Genomic DNA, 22452 nt, shown 5'->3' with positions numbered 1-22452 from the left:
AAAACGCCATGTTTGCTCACCGCTATTCCTGTGGGGTCCTTCGCGGGTTTCTACAAAATGTTTCTACAGCAGTTATGCCACACTCAATAGCCTGCGTCAGCAGCTTACACGACACGAGTGTGAGGACAGAGCAGGAGCAGAAGCTGGCTTCACTGGGAGAAACTATGGCAGCCTTGTAAGAGTCCCTGCAGCACAGCACTGCCGAGGGAAGTCAGCTGAAGGGAGGAACTTCAGAAGAGCTCAGATATGGGCGCAAGGCTCGTCGAGCATGTGGAATCGCTTCAGGACCAGCTCGCCAAAAAACAAACTGTCAACAATCAGATTTCTGAGCACTTGAGGCGCCTAGAGGACGATCTTTCTCTGGCACGTACCGAAACAGCTACGGCTCGCTCCGACGCAACCAGTATGGAGCGCTTGCTTGCCACATCTCGGGAGCAGCGCTGCCAGACAGACATTGCCCTCGAAAGGCTCTAAATACTAAACAGAAAGTATGTCGCTAAACCTAACGACAAGAGGGAGAGGTCATAAGGGATAGGCAGGGAGGTTAAACTCGAGCCCAGTAGGCTACCCTGCACTGTTGAATTGAAAGAGAAGTTCACACTTGGCACTAGTACACACACAATCAAGCGCTCATCGCCGAGTCAGTCACAAGCGGTCGTACAGGCTGGTGCATTTCAACAAACAGCAGCGCTTTTGTCTCTCGTATATAGAAGACAAGGTCACGGCTCCATAATTTTCTCTTCTGTGAAAGGCCTGTCATCTAAGCGTCCTAAAGCTGTTTCAGCAGAAATGTAATGGCAGAAGACAGTACTCTTTCTCGACTGTTCTCGTGAGAATCAATCATTTTTCAGGACGAGGGTGTCGACTTCAGAAATCCACAAGCACTCCACCTGCACTTACACTCTTCAATGTGCAGTCTAAATGTACTCAACTTACTAAGACAGACCACTTTAAGTGCATGCAAAAAATTTTTATTTGTGTATATTCTACATGTCAAAAAAAAATTTAACAAAGTAAACATGACATCCTGTTCACTGCTTTCCATCAGCCTTCTACATAGCCACGAATACTTAAGAAGCAACAGTGATTCTAACTCTTTAAGTACACAGGAAATGCCAAAGATGCCAATCAGCTGCAAAGATACGCTGTCATTTTTCTGCTTACTGTGTGTTACAAAGTACCTCCTAAAACCTTCAAGCAAATAAGGATGCATTCATGGTGCTCTTGCACAGAGCAACAGTACTTACCGAGAGCATCAGCACAGCTAGAGTAACTGTGGCTGGCCACAGTGACCATCAAAGCCAATCTGTGCTCGCAGAGGCCACACACACACTGCATATGAAACCACGAAGCATTGTGTATATGCCCATATTAATTCCTCACCTTCCCAGTACAGCCAATTCTCCACTGAACAAGCATACACCCATGGTCAAACACCTACAGATCATGGTCATGCAAAAGGAAACCCTAGCAGGTTCACATGACCCCCTTATTGAGGTCATACTAAGGACATGCCTTAGTCATACAGTGCGGAGGGCCTGTTTTGCGGCAACCTTCTTGGCATGGAGTTACTCAAGCGTGAATTTCTACACCGTAGTCATTTCCGAAAACTTCACTGCTATGTATAGCCCACTTTACAGAAACACTACCGTCACACTGAGTTAGGTGAACGAATAAGTGCACACATGAAAGCAAGCCAGACAATTATACTCCGAATCTGTACTCCAAAGAAAGCTGCCTGCTTCTTCGCAACGCTCCTCCATACTTGCCATTTATAAATGTAAATCCCTTCTGATCCACAGACTTTTCACAACTACCGTATATACAAAGGTCCTACTCGTGCTCTGTTTCAGGTCTCTAGCTTTTCACCTTGCCTTTGTACTGATCATTTACAAGTCAATGAAGCTTGTTTATGCACTCCCAGCGACTGCAATATACAAACTGTGCTTTGCATCCTACCCTTTTTACGACTCTCCCCAGTAATCCACCCCTTGAACCTGTACAATTTTCACCTTGACATCCCTTCCCATTCTTTTGTGGCAGTCATTTACAGCCATCACACCACTTTGGATCACAGTGACAGCAATGTCCCAAAGGAACAGCTGACATTCTAAAACCAATTTCAAAGCTGGTGGAAGAGAAACTATTTCTGAATGAATCCTAATCATAATTGTCATGGTCAGAGTCCAGCTGGGTCCCTAGTCTCAGTGCAGAGTCCATTCGTCTGGATCCATTGATGTGCTTTTTGTGGACCACCAGCAGTGGTCATAGTATAGGCCGTAGCACACTCAGTGGAGCGGTCCAGCTTTCCCAGGTGTGGAGAAGGTAGGTGCGACGTTTGTGCGAGTTAGAAGTGTTGACAAGTGCTCCTACGGCATCCCCAGTAAGTATGGAGTGCATTGAGGTATTTTCCACATACTTCGCATGACATTTTACCTGGCCTGTTCTCAATGCGGTGTTTAATGGCATCGTTGAATAGCACAAGTGTTTGTGCCTGGCACATACATACAGCATCCTCTGGTGTTTGATAGGGATGGCATAAAAAGAGTTGTTCTCGGATTCATTTAACCGTTTATGGCATTGTTATTGATGTTTGGCTTTGGCAACTCTGGAAGAGCTTGAATTAACGAAGGTAGCAAGGTGTTTTATATTTTGCACACTCAAATGGCTTTGGGTATCCAAAGAGACTGTTGCGCACCCTAAGTGCCACGTCCTGCTTGCTTACTTTTGCAGCTTTCTTACTTTCTTTTGTATACCTTTCTGCATTCTGTTGTAAACCTGGTGGTCTGCGTCCCCAAACTTAGGGTGTGCAAAATCTAACACTTCCTAGTTTAAAAGCCCTATGAAAACTAAGAAATGCTTGCCTGTGTTTAGGCAGTCTGTGATCCTCACAACTCCTGATGATGAAGTACGTATCTGATCAAAAATCGCAAAGAAATGTTAGTACGAACGCTGCTTCTTTAAGATAGGCTGTGGCGTGCCATTGAGCTGTACTACGACAGGATTGCACTGAATGCTGCCAAACAAAAAAACAAAAAAAAACTGCAATCTGTCTACCACAAGCACACGGCTAGAAAAAGGTACTACGTTGTTTCTACCCTCAAGCACTAGCTGCATTACCAAAGTGCAATTGTTCTATTGATACCATGGTTCGCAGACTTTTTGATCGTGGGTGTAGCAAGTGAACTTTAGAACAGCAATCTAACAAGCAACACGAGCACAAGATAACACTTTGGTTGATGAATGCACAGCACATGTGCATGAAGATGTAAAAAACGTCTACCAAGTGCGTCCCTTTTGGAGAACCTGGTTTGTTTTGCACTGCAAAGCCATCACACGACCTTGCACCCAGTCAAAAGTGTTATCAACTTTTGTATAGGTGCAGCAAAACTTTTACGTATAAAAACTTCGAACAAAAAAGAATGGAAAGTTATATTTACAATTGGTGCTATTTACAAATACGCACTGCGTGCACTGCTTCCCCGCAAGCATGGTCACTACAACTTCCAGAGCTCAAACTCGTGCAACAGGAGCATTCACTTTCGAAAAGTTTTTTTTTTTTTTTGAGGACATACCTCCTGCTTAATTACTCGTGAGGGATGCTGGCCGAGATTGCTAAAAGGCAAAACAAAACTCACCAAGTATACTGCCTATTTGGTGCGACACTATAAAATGTGTGCAAGATGACCTTGCTACAGGTCACAATACCAATTGGCACTGCAAGTGGCAAGATTACACAACAATATTTGCAAAGAATTGGTGGTAAGAAAAAAGGGCTGCTATACCCACCTGCGGCACGCAAGAAAACTGGACGCTTCTTGCAATGGTTCAAGAATTGAATGAGCACAGCAGAAGTGACGGTTTTAACACCTTGGCAAGGTACTTCAAATTATGTGCCCGAAATATGCCAAGAAAACTTCAACAAAAGTCGACAATCAGCTGTCTCAATACAGAATAAGTTTGCAGGTGTCTTTTCACGCTGATATTCCTGTTTCTCAAGAATTTTGCCCGTTCAGCACTGCCAAGCTAAAGCACTACGCAATATTTGCATCAATGCGACAGTGCAATGCTGCTGCTTGTCTATCATGCCGAATCACTGCGCTCAGCAATAACTTTAGTTCTCCAAGGTATTTAACCCTGCGAAAAAAAAAAAAAAGTAATATGGTACTACCATCTGGCAAGAACACCATTCTCGAGTGTCATCATTAGGGTAGCAAACTGCAACTGTTGCAGAAAGTGGCAGTCAGCTTTTGTAACACTGCCCAGTGACCGCACATGAAACGTTCACTACACAAGGCAAGGAGCAGAAAGCATGCTCGACTTGTGCACAGTTCAAGGCCAGTGTCCAAACGAAAAGTTCAAGGTGGCTGCGAGAACGGCCAAGAGTGATGACATGTTCCACCACACCGCAGCAAGGGGCAGGAAGACTGCAACATGCGCACACTGGGAAGGCATCCGTTCCACCTCAGACTGTAGGCTTCAGTGAGAAGGAGAGCTTGGGTCGCACGCGTCCCTTGTTCAGGATGACCTGCTGGTCCAGGCGCATTTTCTTTTCCTGCTCCAGCTCCAACTGCCTGCGGGCCTCATCAATCCGTCGACGCTCGTCGATCATTGCCAGCCGCTCTTCCGCCTGCACATGCACGCACACACATATCAGTCACCTAAAATCAATTAACAATTCATCATCGCTACATCAATCAATATCATCGCCAATTTACGTCTGCTGTAGGACGAAGGCCTCTCCCAGCAACCTTAATGTACACGTCTTGCATAGGTCAACTCTAGACTGCCTTGGCCGCTCTTTGGCACCCATCCTGTTATTCTACTGACCACCAGTTATTGTCTACACAATGTGCAAACTGCCAAACTCCACTTACTCCTCCAAATCTCAACCACCCTAATAAAAATGACGGGGAAAACGAGAGTAACTGGACAGTTAGTCCTAATAAGGGCCTATTCGTCCCTCAAGGACTAACTGCAGGAGTGTGTGTGCCGTGTGCAAATTTTGGAGGGTAAGTGCTTAGTCCCAGGTCAGAAAGAGAGAAATGGGAGGATGAATGGCAACAGTTACCCCCCCCCCCCCCCGTGCACTATGCTGTTTTCGTCCATGTCGTGGAGTAATGCGGCGAAAACACTATTGTCTATAAATTGTGAATAGTTCAAAGTTTGTGCACTCTCTACTGAACTACATGCAAAGCAGCACTTTGTCTCTGCGTGAGAAAATTGCGTGAAATTTAAAAGATGGAATGAGAAGCGCCATGCACTTTGTGTGCGCCCCATAAGTGAACTACACACATTAAATGCAGAAGTCATTGATGGCCTGCCAGATTTTCTTGGCCAGTAGTACCCAAGTTTTTTCCGTTCAAAGGAGATTACAAACTTAACTGAAGCGTAGCTGTGTAGCTCAAACGGGGCACGCTAAGCGTCGTCTGGTGTGCCCCGTTTGCGCTCGCTACATGTACATCACATAATGTCTTAGTTTAAATAATCCAGGCAGCTTTCTTTGTGCAGTTGCTTATGGTTGCAAGTACACGCAACATTAGACTCTCCCTGCATATATAGCATACACAAAATGCCGAGCCTCTTTTATATTGCCGCACCTGTGTTCAGATGCTTAACCTTGTCTCAGTATCCCGTCTCCTCAACCAAGCCGCCATGATAAAGTGGTTAGAGTACCCGACTTGTGATCATGAGGACGCAAGTTAGAATCCTACTTTCGGACACCTTTGAAGCGGTAGTGTTAAAGGCCCCGTAGTGATAGTGTTAAAGGCCCCGTGTCGCAGAAAATCTGGCATCGGTCTTGGCCTCGGCGTCCGCGGCCAAAAAAATCATGGTTCATTCTTCTTCATTCTGGGGTTTTACGTGTCAAAACCAGTTCCGATTATGAGGCATGCCGCAGTGAAGGGCTCCGGATTAATTTTGACCACCTGGGGTTCTTTAACGTGCACTACAACGTCCTAAACCACCCCGACCATACAGGCCTCCGCGTGGCGCAGAGGCACTGGCGAACTAATCACATTTCTCAAAGTAAAACGCATGAGAAAAATCGTAAAGCAAGACGTAACCACAACCTACAGACGTGACAGCGTCGGATTGTAATTTTAATATATGAGAAAGCATAATTCTCTTAGCTGGAAACTCAAACACAAGCCTCTTTTCCAGCATTTATGCCACTCACACAGGTGAGCGGCATGTTTGCTCCTTGCAAAAGTACTATCCAGATGGCGCTCGCCTCCTCGGCAGCCACATGCGGAGGCGAAGTTGGAGAAAAAAGAAAGCTGCAGTTGCTGGCAAGCCTCATAAGCAGCTAGGGATCTCTGAATGCTGTTGCTTTCCACTTCAAGGCGAAGCTTAAGCGTCCTCCAAATGTTTAAAAAAAAAAGTTTTTTCAGGTTTTTTTTCAGTTAATTTTTATGAGCCCCCTCCATAAATGGCAAATTGCGTTCCTTCCATCGTTAAGGAGCATCAAAAAGAATGACCCTTACTCCCTTGAGGAGCATCGAAAATCAACAACTGTTAGTCCTCGAAGGAGTAATTGCATGGGGAGTAACAGCTCATGCCCTCACAGATACCTCCTAAAGGGAGGAATAGTTGTGGCAGATCAGTTCCTCACATAAAGCAGTAAGCTTGATACCCCATTTCCTCCTTTTCTTCTTATAGTGCACTGTATCAACTACAGGAAAACCTTGTTAAAGGGGCGCTGAAACACTTTTTTTATCGAATTTGAGAAATGCACTTGAAGTTAAAGTAGACTATTTCAGAAATACTTTGCATTGCAGCAAGAAGTACTCCAATGCATTCAGCAGAAGCGGAATTGTTGGCAGTCAAAGATTGCCTGTGATCCCTTGGGTGGCGCACCAGCACCTTCAATGCCTTGCGCAGCAAAGGCTATGGCAGGGCGAGGTGTGCCCACGAAACTTCGCCCAACCGTTAATAGAACCAACTCAGTTTCACAGCTCTGCTGAAAACATGGGCTCCGTGGTGGCCGTGAGAACGGCGCTGAGATCGAGTCGCACTACCGGCAGCACTTCCGGTTGCGCGCCTCTTTGCTGCGGTTGCGTCTCGTGTGGTTATGGTGCTGCGCATTTGTTGAGTCCTGCTGAAGTTCGAACGAAGTTTGAGTATTCAGAGCTCGCACTGGTCTGCGGAGGTGTGAAGCCTGGCTTGTGTCGAGCATGCGATATGCTGACGTGCATTGCACCGGGTTGAACAAGCGGTCACAAGTCGTGAGCTAAAAGCTACTTTTAATGCGTAAACATTCTCTGGCAAGTACCACAGGACAGGTCCATCAAGCGAAAAGTGTAATGCCTTGTATCTGCACAAAAATGCATAATTTGCAAACTGAAAATGTTTAATCATTACAATATATATGTAGATGATTGGTAGCTTTAAAAGACATAAGGAACAATTAAAGATTGACCACCCTTCCACTACTGTTAAGAACGGGGGTGCAAGCGAAACTTGTGTTGACTCCGTTGTGGCATGACCGCATGCCGAGCACGAGCGCAAACCGAGCTGCGGAAGACTTCCACTCCCTGAAGATGGTTAACCAGCGAAGCTGAAACATGCAGCCCCGGTATTTATCACTGGGTTAATCTCTAGGGTTACACACATGTTCGGCTGATACGGAGAGAACGACGTCACTGACAGCATGCCCGCAATCCGCCGTTGTCGCTTGCATTCGATGCCTCAAGTTTGCGTGGCGGCGTGGTTAGCAGCACTTGCCCGCCATTGCCGCTTGCCATTGTTCGAAATTAAATTGCTTGAAAATTAAATCTGTCCGTTACGTAAGACAATAATGAATGGCTCATACCCCTTAAGCAATGGCTCATACCCCCGTAAACGCAGCCTCCCCATTACGACAGAAGAGAAGTGAAATTCTACGCTGGAATGATTAGCGGCAACGCAGCCAGCTGCAGAAGCAGACGACGAACACGGGAGCAGTAGCACGAGCCAACGAGCCAGCTGCGGAAGAAGATGATGCTCGAGCAGGTCTGAGAGCAGCTGGGTTTTTTTAGCGTTACATCGCCGGCGCAGGCTAGCGTATACAAGCTTCACTCGAAAAATTGATTAGAGGGAGTACCGATAGGAATACACAGTGCTCCATAAAAATGCACGGGGAAGCTTATAGTAGGGGTGAGCCAAATGAAATTTGGGTGTGGGCCAACTCTAAATTTAGACGTGGCCAGCGCGCGATACGACTTTCTCCAAGGAAATGCATAGCTTATACGGGGTGTCCCGACTATCATGCACCAAGATTTAAAGGTATGCAAATGCCATGTAGCTGGACAGAACCAAGGTAATGTTTTGCGTCGCTTGGAGATACTCCCGATTATTTTGTGCATTCCGCCTAATTGCATAACTAGTCTTAATTAATCAAGTTGTCAAGTATTATTGGATTAAAAGTGTAAATCAGAAAATTGTAGGGCAGCATGAAAAACTCCTGATACAGCTTTTTGTTACTCAATACGTGCTACATAAAAGTGGTTTTCCAAGCGTGAAAGAAGCCCACGAATATACGCGAAGAGCCTGGAGCGGCCAGTCGTGCGGCAATTTTGCATGTATTTGCGTGCTTCTTTAAGCTCAGAAAACACTTATGTAGCACGTATTGAGCAACAGAAATCTGTATCGGGATTTTTTCATGTTGCTCAACAATCTTTTCATTAACCCTTTTCATCTAATTATAATATTTAAGAAGTTGATTAATTGAGACTAATTATGTACCGAGGAGGCAGTTTTCAGCTTCATTTAAGATAAAAGTTGCTGACTTCACTGAAGCGAAGAGCAACATGAGCGCTCAGCGCCAGTTTGGCATTTCGGAAAAAAAGCATGCAGTATTGGAGAGCACAGAAATGAAAGCTACTGAAATGCAATCCGTGCAAAACGTCACTTCATGGGCATAGTGTGGTTCATCTGCAATTTCAGGACACACTGGCGGACTTTGTGCTGCTAGGACACATTGTGGGAGTCAGCCAGCAACAAACAGTCGTCGTCCGAGGACAGTGCTGCTACTTCCGATGAATGAGACTACAGCTCCGATGATGCTGGACGAGTGGTGCCATTTCAAAAATAAATGCATTTCAGCGATTTTTGGTTGTTTTGTTTTGTTTTTTTCCTCTTCCTTTCCCCTAACCTTATGGGGTCAATCTATACTCCCACTCTACCAATAATGCGGTTTATGCAGCATCTAGGATCATTTCTGAATAGGCAGTGTCCACGGCATAGCCCCGATGCAGCTGTGGTTGCTTTGAAGGTTCAAAAATTGCCCACTAGCCCAGTTTTCAAGGAATTTAAGGAGCAGATTTATTTTCAAGGAGCTTTAAGGGGCCATCTATCTTTTTCTCCAAATTCAAGAGTTTTCCGGGAATTCAAGGAGGTGTACAAACCCTGTAGCTACGCGTAATTGTGTTTTAAATCCAAAGCATTTCTTGAACATTTGCCTCTTTGAGAGTATCTATCTAGCTGCCTACATCTTGATGCTCTCATGGTTGTTCTGTTAACTTGGTATGTGCCAAAATTGGCGTAGTATGACACGAGTGTATTACGAACATAAATGATAGGTCATGACATGAACGTCATGATGAACGTCATCTTGGTGGTCTCGTGGTCGTTTCGTTAACTTGGTAAGTGCCAAAATTGTAACAGTATGACAAGAGTGTATGACAAACATAAATGACAGGTCATGACGTGTGTCATGTAGGTCATGAAACAGCCACCTACATCTTGGTCAAAGTTTTTGCTCATGGATCAAAAGAAGCCCCAAATGGCAAGGAATCGATATCTTGTTCTATTCGTATGTTCGCTGACGACAGTGTGATTTATTGAACTGTGACTAACATTTCTGACCAAGCATCTCTGCAGAATGACCTTAACGTGCAAAATTGGTGGAGCCATTGGCAAATGTCATTGAACCCTAACAAATACAAACTTATGTCAATTTCCCGCCGTCGTAATCCCTATCTTTCTACTTACACAATCGCAAACGTCCCAGTGGGATCAGTTCTAGCGTATAAATACTTAGGTATAACCCTGTCCCACAACCTTTCCTGGAATGCGCATGCGATTAACGTAATTTCATCAGCTAACAGGACACTGGGGTTCATGAGACATCACCTTCGTCAAGCTCCGCAGCACGTCAAACTACTCGCATACCAATCATTTGTCAGACCACAACTGGAATATGCCGCTGCCATCTGGAATCCTCACCAAACATATATCATCAATGCACTCGAATCAGTTCAGAATCGTGCGACTAGATTCATCCATTCTTCACATTCATATAACATCAGCATTTCACGCTTAAAGAGAGAATCTAGTTTGACATCTCTTGCTTTTCGTCGTCGTATCGCCACGCTCTCTCTTTATCACAAATTCTTTTACAACTCGCTTAGCTGCCCACCTTACATCACGCCATCATCCTCACGCATGTCACAGCGCACCAGCCATCGACTGCAAGTGGCTCGTCCTCGCACACGAACTGTCGCCCCATTTCAGACTTCATTTTTTCCTCGGGCTGCCAGAGACTGGAACGACCTACCCTTCAATGCCGCTGCCATCACATGTCATTCAGGATTCTTGGAAACTATTCAAACTTGAATTTCACCGTAACACCTGCATTTTCTTGTGTAAACATATTAACCACCCCTTATGTAATACCCCGAACGGGGTCTTTAAGGTAATAAGATGAAATGAAATTAATTATGGTAGTGGGTGCAAGTATGGTTACGTAGCAACTGATAATGATAGTAGAATGCAATAAGGAGTCAATAATGACCATGACTAACCAAAAAGGGACAATGACAGCGAAAAAATATTAACACTCATAAACCATTGAAACGGGTTCGGACGTGGGTACTAAGTGAAGGAAACACAGAATGATGATGGTCGAAGTCGTACAGTAGCCGACGGATTTTTCGGACTCCAAAAATTCAAACTTGTTGGATATTCCAGACTTCATAGATATACCGTTAGGGTTCCCATAGAGCTAATGAATTTTCACGACCGATTTTTCGGACCAATCTAGGTGCCAATGTTCGATTTTCCGGACTAAATCGCTCGCTCCGAGCCACGCTACCCGATCTTGGGGGCCACCATGTTGGATTTTCCGCTGGCTTGGCTTCCAGTGGCTCCTTGTATAGCCTTCAAGATTTGTAGACGCACGCTATCCTCCAGTCTAGGAGGCCATGCCTGCTCTTCCTTGGCTGACAAAACGTTCCAAAAAGGGGCACTTGCTTTTTTTTTTCGGGCAGCTCAGCACTATCGCTCAGCACTTAAGCGGAATGCATTTTTTTTTTTAAGTTTCAGTTGCGCCGTACGCTGTGTGCGGGTGAAAGCTTGCGAGGGTGAGCCGGCAACGCACACGGGAGAGAGGAAGGCAGCCGGAAGCGCGCAGACTTTGTTCGCTCGCAAGGCACAGGGAGGGAGAAGGCGACGGAGACAGTGGGGAGCTGCGTTCCGCTCTTGCGGCTGCTGCCGACAGAGCTGCTGCGCAGGCACCGTATCTTGAAAGCGATCTGCTATGTGGCCAAAGTGTGCGCCCGAAAGGGGACTCATCTTCAAAGCGATCTGCGACGGCTACAAAGGCCGCGCGCCGAGTGCCAGTAGCTTCGTATGTGCTGTTTTCTCTCTTTTTCTCAACGTTTGCATTGAAACGAGAGAATAGACAGCGCGAAGGTCAATTTGCCCGCTGCTTCTGGCACACTTTTTCACTTTAGCATTTTAATGAGTTTCCACGGTCATCGAGCGAGATGCGTTCATGTAACCTGTGCGCGCGTGACACCGTGCTTATTTAGTTAGTAAGTGCATATTTACAACTTTATACGGCCGATAAAACTAACATCCTTACGTCGTATAGCTGTCTATTAATCTGCTATCGCAATGAATGCTCCGCCTTTTGGGCGAAACAGCGACATTCTTCTTAAGCCGCTCTAAGCTTCATAATTTTTTTTCTTGGGGGGGGGGGGCGAGTTTCTCGGACTGTTTGGTTTTTCGGACTATTTTTCAGTCCCCGTGAAGTCCGGAACATCGGTCGGCTACTGTAGTCAAGAGCATGCCTCAGCAAAAATGACAATGACTCGACAAAACAAGATGAACACTCAAAAACCACTGAAATGGGCTTTGACGTGGACACTAAGTGAAAGAAACACTAAAGGATGATGGTAGAAGTCGTAGTCGTGAGCATGACTCTGCAAAATAAGATTAACACTCAAAACCCACTCAAATGGGTTCGGACATAAATGATAGGTAGGTCATGATACAGCCACCTGTAGGCTTGATGCTCTTATGGTCGTTTTGTGAACTTGGTAGGCTCCCCGCACACTGTTCCGCATAATATCGATTCCCACAGGGCGTGGGATCTGCCGGCTTTTTTCGCATAAGTGGCGCGAGTAGCACACTTCCTTCTGCATTTATACTTACGGCCATCGCACAATTTCCGAGGGTCGAACGAAACATTGTCTTTGAGCTCACTCGTGTGAGTATGCCGCAGCACGCACATCGGCTAAAGGCACGGATATACCGCATAGACTCGGATCAGAGCCGCACCTGTGCAAGGGCTGAATCCCTAACTTGGCAGCCCAAGATTTCGAAACAAAAATTTCTAACGAAGAAATCACATTCGGTGCACTGATGCCGCATGCGTGCATAGGCGAATTTTCGCATGCTGCATACTAAATGGTGAAGGCTATCTAGTAGTGGCATCTAAAGCGATTGGAAAAAAACTAAAGTAGCGCCATTCGTGTCAGTGTGCACGGACCCCTCTCATGTGCGTTTTGTAGTTTGTAAATCAAGTTAGTCAAGGTGCGAAGCCCGTGAAGCATGGTGGAAAGATGGGATTGTGCAATTATCCACTAGGGCATACCAGGGCTGTGCGGTTCGGAGCGGTGTAGTGGAAGAGGTTCGAGAGAGAAGGAAAAATGCAAGAAGGTAACGTTGAGTACGACAATGGAACGTATGTAGAAGCAAGTGGCGTGATTTTTCTCGTGTCTGAAATTGTAAAAATATGCGGTATTCAATCAGTCAATACACAGAGCCCCTGAAAACGAAACCTATATTTTTCAAGGGCTTTAAACTGACAGGTTTATGCCGATGGTGCGGTTACCACTTACTTGTTCACTATTTTAAGGGTACACCGTGTCACGGAAGTGCCTTATAGAAGATTTAAGTCAGCAAAACGCTTGTACTGGCAAAAAATTATGCGTGGCTCTGCTACTGCAAACACCAGAGACCAGCGGAGCTGAGGAAAGCCTAGTAAGGTAGTGGCAAATCATACACAGTTTCCTGGCGCTCAGGATTTCTTTGCAATGTTCTGCGTAGTATCGCGACGAATTCAGCCGGCCACATTCATGAACCTCCAGATCTTCATTTCTTGGTCTACGTGAACTCTCGGCTTCCCTCAATCTAAACTCGAGATGTTCTCTTCTGCGACGCTTGGTTTCAGCTTCCCTAGCTCTTGCTTCAGTCTTTCGGAAGCAATGAGTGTCCAGTTCTCTGGTCGAAATCTGCGGCGCCGCCACCAGAGGCATCGGCTGCAGTCATGGACACGGGGCGCGTTCGCGCCGAACGTAGTTGTGCTCGGTAGCAGCTCTACGTGTCCCACTACCACCTGCCTCACTCCTCCTCTCCACCTCGCATCCGCTATGCTGCGCGTTGCTATTTTTATACTCCGCTTTCACGCTCTCCTCTCTCCCCCAACTCAACGAAGCTGCGGACGACAGAATGATCATTATAGCGAGGTTCTAACAGCTCTACTGTAAAACCATCCCCGCAAGCAAGCAGGGCCAGACGCGAGTGCGTTTGCATACAGACGTGCTTTTGACACTCGTGAAGGCAGTGCCACTGAGCTGGTAATGGACAACCGGGTAAGCTCGGCGGCGCCGAGAAATCATAGGTGTTCATATATGATGCACTATGTTTTAAGAAGGTCGAGCAAGCACCATTTTTAATTTCCACTTGCTTTTGCATTGTTTACTTGGTGCACCGCAGCACGCACGCCGAGGGAACAGCAGTGAAGCCCTGGGACAATGAACGCCAAAGATGCAGTGAGCGTGCGCCAGTCAAGCTAACACCTCCTAGGAGGTGTTGGTTGAGCCCGGCAGTGCTCGTGCCTCTCGCGTCTGTAGTTTCCTTGTGGACACCATAGAGGCGCTGCTGCAGCTTTTAGATGAGGAGGCGGAAGCGAAGGGGCTTTTTGAGAAAAACGCTGTTTTATGCATTGAACAGCACAAAGTTAACTGAACGCCCATGCATTTCGTCGGACACAGAAAATTATTATCTCGAAACTGGTTCAGTTCTGAGAATTCGTTCCAAGTGAATACGCCTTGCGAACTCAGCAGCTATAATTTGTACAGTCGAATCTCGATAATTCGAACTCTAAAGGGCCCGAAAATTTGTTCGAATTGAAAGAAGTTCGAATTAACGGATAGACGTATCTTTAAAGTATTCGAGCACCATAGCAAGTTGAACGAACGGCGCGAGTCATGAAATTTCGTGGCGCGCAAGCGCATAGTGAGTTGCGCCCACGCCGGCCAACGCTTGGTTCCCGATAACGGCAGAAAGCGAAACTTCAGGGAGCGGACGGCGCCGACATGGCGACGGGCGCGCGCACGCGGAGACCGTTGAAGGAGAGAGAGGAGGGCGGCAGGAAAGCGGCGGAGTTGCCGCTTCAGTGGCTCGCCCTCTCTCTCAACTCCCTCGCAGCTCCCTCACCTTCGACTGTCTCCGTGCGCGCCTGCTGGTATCGCCGGTACAGCCGGTTCGGCGCAGGTTAGCCTTCTTGAAGTTTCGTTTTTTGCCGTTATCGGGACGCGAGCGTTTGCTGGCTTTGGGTGCCGACGCCGCCGGTCCAGCCGGCCCGGCGCCAGCCTAGGGTACGGCCACGCTAGCGGCAAAAAAATGCGCGCGTCATGCCGCGAGCGGGAGCGGCAAGTTGCCGTGCGTCAATGCCTTGCCGCGAGCGCTCGTTGTTTCATGCGAGACAACGATCGTCGATTGAAAACCCGACGCGGAGCGGCGGCGGTGCGGTTGTGATGGCTCCGTGACGTCACCCTCGTCGCTCTTGATTGGTTCTTCATCTCGCGGCATGCAGCATTTGCCGCAGAAATGGGTCTCAAACCAATTTCGCGCAGCACGCCCCTACACCCCAGACTCCTGACGCATTTGCCACCCGTGGCATGACGCTATGCCGCGCGTTTTTGACGCACGTTTTTGCCGCTAGTGTGGCCGTACCCTTAGGCCGCTGCCTGAAGTTTCGTTTTCTGCTGTTATCCGGAAGCGAGCGTTTGCCGGCGTGGGCAGTTCGTTGCCCGGACTGGGCCTCCGCCGCTGCATGAAGGGGTCTCTCCTAAGCTTTTGCTCTATGACGGTGTCGGAACAACGCCGGTCGGAGGCGCCGCCGCGTTATTCGGCGCGCTGCTGAGAGCATTGCCAGTCCGCGCTTTGTTCGAATTAACCGTCGCAAATGCTTTCGCGTTCAAATTACCGAGCGTTTTCGCCCATTGAAATACACATAACTTTGATGGGACCAGAGCGTCAGTTCGAATTAAGCATGTTCGAATTAACGAGACTCGACAGTACATTAAAAGATGTGACGTAAAATAATTAGTTAGAAAGTTAATTACCGCAACTATGGTAATTCAATTAGGCATTTTGATTTCTCGTGGAAGTAATGGCCGCCTCATCGAGTAGTTTAGATCAAGGATTATAATTGTGCCATCTACCACAGGTAATTTTTAAAATTTTGGTGCAGCTCAAATGAAACACCCTGCATACTGAGTCCTGTGGGAGAGTCAACAGGAGTCAGAAAAGGCCGCATTATATCCGGTCATGCACTATAAGCACTTACCGTATTTACTCGAATCTAGGCCGACTCCGATTCTAAGCCGACCCCCCAAAAGTTCGAAGTCCGAAAAAAAAAAAAAAACTTACCTCGAATGTAGGCCGAACGAAAAAGCGAGGACAGCATTCGCAAAATGAAACAGCATTTATTAAATTTGAACATGCCGAGCTCATTCTATGTCACCATCGCTGTTAGCCTCATCGCTATCTTCCTTACTGCTGACATCTTCAAACAGTGCGCTATATTCAGTACCACCCAGCGCATTAGAGATGCTGCATTTTTGGAAGGAGCGCACGTTGCGGCGCACGCAAAAAACATCTCCCGTGACCCCCTCCAACGACAGACCGACGCCGAAGTTCCGCCCGGCTTGAACGTTTGACGATGCCTCTACGGCTAGCTCAACTACCGTATTTACTCGATTCTCACGCTTCCTCGATTGTAACGCGCACCCGTTTTCCGTGAGGAAAAATTTGGAAAAATAGGTTCCCTCCCGATGCACTGATGTTGCGATGAATAAAAAAAGTCGCAGTTTCGCCCGAAAGGCGATGCATCGAATGCGGTAGCAAATTAGTAGACCGCGATTAACAAGCACGGTGTCACGCGCGCTCAAGCAAACATGAACACACCTCGCTCGTTGACCGCGGAAACGAACTGTCAAAACGCTGGAGACGAAGCGCGCCTTCGTGCTAGCATGCCTCTCGCTTCAATGCGGCGAAAACACGGCGCGCGGCGGACTTTACCAGTCGCAGATTGCTTTCAAGATAGGGCCAAGCCTGATCGTATCGCCGGAGTGGATCGTCGCAGATTACGTCCTGCTTCGGTCCACTGAAACCGTTCCGCATTGCTTTGCTGGCGAAAATCCTCTCCTTCTGTTTGCGCCAGTCCCGCTCGCAAGTTTCGGATTCTCCGAACGCCCGTGATGCGGCCCGATTTCCGTCCGTCTCCGCACAGATGATCACTTTCCTTTTAAATGCGGCATCATGATGAACTCGGTACTTCATGCTGATAGAGCAGACGCTGAGAACGTGAAGACACACGGTAGACTATTGCCTAAGCACGGGTACTGCAGCACACGGAGGAAGCTTCCGCATGCTACGGTAGCTAGGCACGACGCGCGTTAGATTCGAGTAAATACAGTATTCGTTTAGAAAGCGGCACTATAGTGGCATCGCCCATTTGGTGCCATTACGATAACGCCACACCGCGCGCCGATGCTGCACCATACCGATACGACGCAGATCAAAATGGCGACGTCGCTCGTGTACTTCAGCTGGCTACTGGCGCGGCTAGCAGCGGCTGCGATACTGACTTTTCTAGATGGCGCTAACTATGCACCATATTTATTAGTTTCAGTTAAAAACTGGCGCGTTTTTTTAAAATCCTCGAATCTAAGCCGACCCTAGAGTTTCGTATGTGATTATTTGAAAAAAACTATCGGCCTAGATTCGAATAAATACGGTACGTTACAACTGGTCTGAACATTGTTACATCAGTTAGCTGGCACTGTATAAAAGAAGCAATAAATCCCATGTTTGCGTGTCCACACTACTTGCCGTGCGCATTGTAACCAAGAGTATTTCAACCCCATACAGGATATTTTGAAAGCTTTCTCTAGATGCACTGAGCATAAGATTTGGTGCAACAAAAACTACAGTTTGATGAGAAAACACTGTCATTTACTGTAGTTGTAACCAGCTTGAGTTTGCCAATTATTATCAAATGGCTTTTTACTAGGAGTGTGCAAATACCGAATAGTGGACTTCGAATAGAATATCGGATTGAGGAAAAAAAAAGTCGTATTGAATCGAATATCCGAAAATTTATTGCAATGGTTAATGCTTACAAATTTTGACAACACAATGCTGCACATGATCGGGAGCCTCTTAGCATCGCATAACAAGAATGCAGCCAGCTATCAGTCACTTAAGTACAGTGTAGACCGCTTATAACGCATGTTGACAGAGTTGCGAATATTCGCACTGTAACCAAAACGATTTTCAGATATGCAAAATATATAGACCCAGCAGCCGCGCGTTTCCGAAAATCGAAGCGTGCGACCGGGAGTTTTGCATCCGTTTAAATATATGAACGTTGATAAGTTAATGTATACATTCCTGTAGTCTTCACATGAAGCAGACAAAGTATGAGGGTCATTCAAAAAGTAAGGGTCGTTTGCTTACATGTAAATATTTACACGTCAGAATAAAGTTTCATGTTTGCAGCGCCATCTGTTAATTCTTCTGAAGGTAATGAAGTTACTGTTTTGGCCCAGTAGTTGTCTGCTTGTTGGGGAATGCCGTTGACAATGTCCGCAAAAATCGTTGCTCCCGCCTGTAGTGAAGTGCGAGCGGCAATTCGATTTTCGCATGCAAAAGGATCATCAGCTTTTCAAATTCGTGGGGAGTTGTGCCTAGTTCATGGACCTTCAATGATGAGTGAAGGAAAGGTCAGAAAATGGTGTCAAGACTTCAATATGGCCACACAAATGTGCACAATGAAGAGCGGAGTGGCACGCCCAGCATCCAGACCAATGAAACCGTTTAACAAGTGGACCGGGAATTGCGATTAGATCGACGACTGACATTTAGTGATCTGGCTGATAAATTTCCTCTTGTTGGACGCATTACAATTTGCTTGTTTGCTTGATTATAACTGAAAAGCTCTGATATCACAAAGTGTGTGCAAGGTGGGTATCAAGAATACTTACCGACCAACTCGAACAGCAAAGAATGTCAAGTGGACGAGCGTTTTTAGACCGCTACCGACAAGACTGAGATGAGTTGTTTTCGCACATTTTTACAGGTGACAAGACTTGGATATGCTACGCCACTGCAGAAACAAAATCAATGCAGTGGCGCCACTCCTATTCACCAAAACCGAAAAAATTCAAGCAATCTCTTACTCGTGTCACGAAATGAGAGCTACCATTTTCTGGGATGGAAAGGGAATTCTTTTGGTTGATTTCATGGAACCTAGAACCACAGTTACAGCTGACGTATACCGCGGACCGCACACAAAACTGAGACTTGCCATCAAAAATCGATGGCACGGGAAACTGTCGTCTGGAATTGTCCTCTGCAACCAGTTCCGTGTCCGTCGCAACCATTTGAAGTCGTTGGCATTGACCTGTATGGTCCTCTTCCTGTGACTCTCACCGGGAAACGATGGATTGTGACAGCCATTCACCACTTGACACGCTACGCCGAAACAGTTTGTGCGAGTTCTGCCTCAGCCTCTGAAGTTACTGCATTCATACAGTAAAACCTCGATAATTCGAACTCGGTTAATTCGAAGAATTTGAGCGGTCCCGTCATTCTCAACGCAAATTCTACCGGATAATTTGAATGGCCCGCGCGGCTCTATTCGGATAATTCGAAGTTTCCGGCTATAGCAACGTGCGGCGGTTAGGTTAGGGCGCTCCGTACAGTCGCCAACCGATTTTCCAAGCTCGTGGGGACTGAAAAATAGTCCGGAAAACTCATTCGGCCGAAAAAAAAAAAAAAGTTATAGTGCGGCTTAAAAAAAAATCTCTAATAATGCCCTGCCTCATACTACGCTTGGAAGGGATCGACTTGCTTGGATTTGCGCAGCAATGACGTCGTCTCCGTGTACAGTCGACACGAACGTCACCGCGTTGGCGATCTCCGCCAACGGAGTTCGCCATGGAGATCCAAAAAACGAGCTTGGCGCCGCTTAGCTCTCGCGAAGGTACAGGAGGTAGCGCCGATCACTGAGACATGGGTCTCCGAGACACCTGCTCAGTGTACACGCCACGTTCAAAATAGCAACCGAAACTTGAGAAAAAAAAAAAAAAACTCACTGAATTAACAACTCACTGAATTAACACGCGTGGTGTCAGCGCGCACGAGCGAGCGCGGCCGCCGCAGCCCGCAGCGAGCGAAGGTTCATGCGGTCTATCGCTTCAACGGAAACTGAGCGGCGAGAGCACGGCGCATACAAAAGGTCAGAACCGTCTGGAGATCGCTTTCAAGATACGGTGCGCGCGAGAAACCGCTCCGGCGCTTAAGTACGCAGTTGTTAGAAGAGTACACGGGAAGAGTAGAGGTCGCCCACCCCCCTCCCTTCCTCCCTCCCTCCCTCCCATACCCCCACGGCCTTTCGCACGAGGGAGGAAGTCGCGTTTACGCTCCGCCGTGCGTTCGCTCTCCATGAAAGCGCGGGTTCCCCGCGCGCTGTCACTCGCACCGCGGCGATGATTTTATCGCCCTTGGACTTTGTATGGATCCTCAGGGCGGCGACGCTGACGGCGAAAATCCGCTTGAAGTGTCCATATAATTGCTGTCGCAATAAAAAAAAATCCCACAATAAATGGTTACAACGATAGTGCTGAGCGCATATTACTGAGAAAAAAGAAAAAGTGCAGTACTCTGGAGCGTTTTGTCAGCCAAGGAAGAGCGGGCATGGCCTCCGAGACTGGAGGATTGCGCGAGCCATAGAATTTCTAAATAAAAAACCTAGAGGTAAAAGTGGCGCTAGTGTCTACGGGGGTTCTCCTGAACGTCGCCTCAACCTACATGGGAATGATGGGAAGTACAGGCTTCGGATTGACTTCTGTCTTGAAACTGGTGGCGTTTGCATGCGGCGCAGTAAACGAAGCTGTATTAAAACATTTTCGTGCAAAAATTAATTTTATTTATGTTGTGTTTTATATAATGCATAATACATTGAATAAAGTTTGTATGACTTTGAGATTGAAGCATGGTTTACCACCAGGGTATGCATCGTTCTGCCTGATTTAGCGCCATTGAATAATTATTTATTTACTTTCACAACAGCAATAACAACCGTGCATGTGCTTATATAAAAAATACTCATCAAATATTTGTGGTAATAAAAATTTTGTATTATGAGAAAAGTGTTGCGCCTTTGATAGAAATGTTACAAGTGTCGTCTGCTACGACGCCTGCTCGCTGCGAACGCGAGGAAAGAACTTTTCTCGCAGACGCACTTGCGAACTCTCTCGCTCTTTCGAAAGGCTGCATCGGCTGTCACGATTGATGAACGTCTTCGAGTACTTTTAAACACATCTGCTGCAGTGCTATCTTGGACGCTTGTGGCCTCTTACGAGCATGCTTCACTATATTTTATGTTGACGTACCGCTTCTTCTGAAGTGCGCGCCAGCAACTGTTATGTCGTGGCTTTGCGCTTACCCGTTTTGCGACAGCAGACTACAGCCAGGAAGCAGCAACCTTTCCTACCACAAGTAAGTTTTTGTTCTCAAATGTCCTGAAACAACCATTTCAATGAACACATAAACGAGTAATGTGCAATGAAGCCCTCAATCAAATTTGATTGTCAAGCCAGTAGAAGAGCAACTATGTAGCAAACAAAATGCTTTATGCAAGCAGTCAGCAGTCGCTTTCTCGTCAGGGCTTCGTCAACACGCCGCGACACAAGCATCGTTCCAGCCGCTAGCTCAGCACGCTATCGCCATAGAATAAAAACCCTATCGCTACTTCGAGCGACCAAACAAATACAGAGAGCTCGAGAGTTTTGCACCGCACTGCCCCACTGTGGATTGTAGCAACTGCGCTTGGAACAAAACTAGCGAAACCAAAACTGACAAAAAAATACCTGTAGACTAGTTCGCCAGTCAACAGAATACCAATCCGTAGCCTGTACTTCCCACCATTCCCATGATACCGTATTTATTCGAATCTAGGCCGATAGTTTTTTTCAAATAATCACACACGAAACTCTAGGGTCGGCTTAGATTCGAGGATTTTAAAAAACGCGCCAGTTTTTAACTGAAACTGATAAATATGGTGCATTGTTAGCGCCATCTAGAAAAGTCAGTATCGCAGCCGCTACTAGCCGCGCCAGTAGCCAGCTGAAGTACACGAGCGACGTCGCCATTTTGACCTGCGTCGTATCGGTAGTATCGGTATGGTGCAGCATCGGCGCGCGGTGTGGCGTTATCGTAATGGCACCAAATGGGCGATGCCACTATAGTGCCGCTTTCTAAACGAATACTGTATTTACTCGAATATAACGCGCACTTTCAACACGACCCTAAATCTGCGTCGGCATTTCAAAATGGCCGCCTCGCACGCGCGTCGTGCCTAGCTACCGTAGCATGCGGAAGCTTCCTCCGTGTGCTGCAGTACACGTGCTTAGGCAATAGTCTACCGTCTGTCTTCACGTTCTCAGCGTCTGCTCTATCTATCAGCATGAAGTACCGAGTTCATCATGATGCCGCATTTAAAAGGAAAGTGATCATCTGTGCGGAGACGGACGGAAATCGGGCCGCATCACGGGCGTTCGGAGAATCCGAAACTTGCGAGCGGGACTGGCGCAAACAGAAGGAGAGGATTTTCGCCAGCAAAGCAATGCGGAACGGTTTCAGTGGACCGAAGCAGGACGTAATCTGCGACGATCCACTCCGGCGATACGATCAGGCTTGGCCCTATCTTGAAAGCAATCTGCGACTGGTAAAGTCCGCCGCGCGCCGTGTTTTCGCCGCGTTGAAGCGAGAGGCATGCTAGCACGAAGGCGCGCTTCGTCTCCAGCGTTTTGACAGTTCCTTTCCGCGGTCAACGAGCGAGGTGTGTTCATGTTTGCTTGAGCGCGCGTAACATAGCGGTCTACTAATTTG

At 47.0% G+C, this 22452-nt stretch overlaps 1 protein-coding gene across 1 annotated transcript in view; it reads right to left on the bottom strand.

Moving 5' to 3' along the window:
- Nucleotides 1-996: 996 nt before the first annotated feature.
- The window catches only part of LOC119441709 (arginine and glutamate-rich protein 1-like), a 50769-nt gene continuing 29313 nt past the window's right edge, over nt 997-22452 (bottom strand). The window contains exon 5 of the mRNA XM_037706304.2: nt 997-4630. Within this exon, the coding sequence (XP_037562232.1) occupies nt 4466-4630 (165 nt within the window). The 3' untranslated portion in view covers nt 997-4465. The remainder of the gene's footprint in view (nt 4631-22452) is intronic.

Source organism: Dermacentor silvarum, chromosome 2 (genome assembly GCF_013339745.2).
Source record: "Dermacentor silvarum isolate Dsil-2018 chromosome 2, BIME_Dsil_1.4, whole genome shotgun sequence".
In the NCBI taxonomy this organism is placed as follows: domain Eukaryota; kingdom Metazoa; phylum Arthropoda; class Arachnida; order Ixodida; family Ixodidae; genus Dermacentor; species Dermacentor silvarum.
This window is presented reverse-complemented; position numbering and strand designations above follow the sequence as displayed.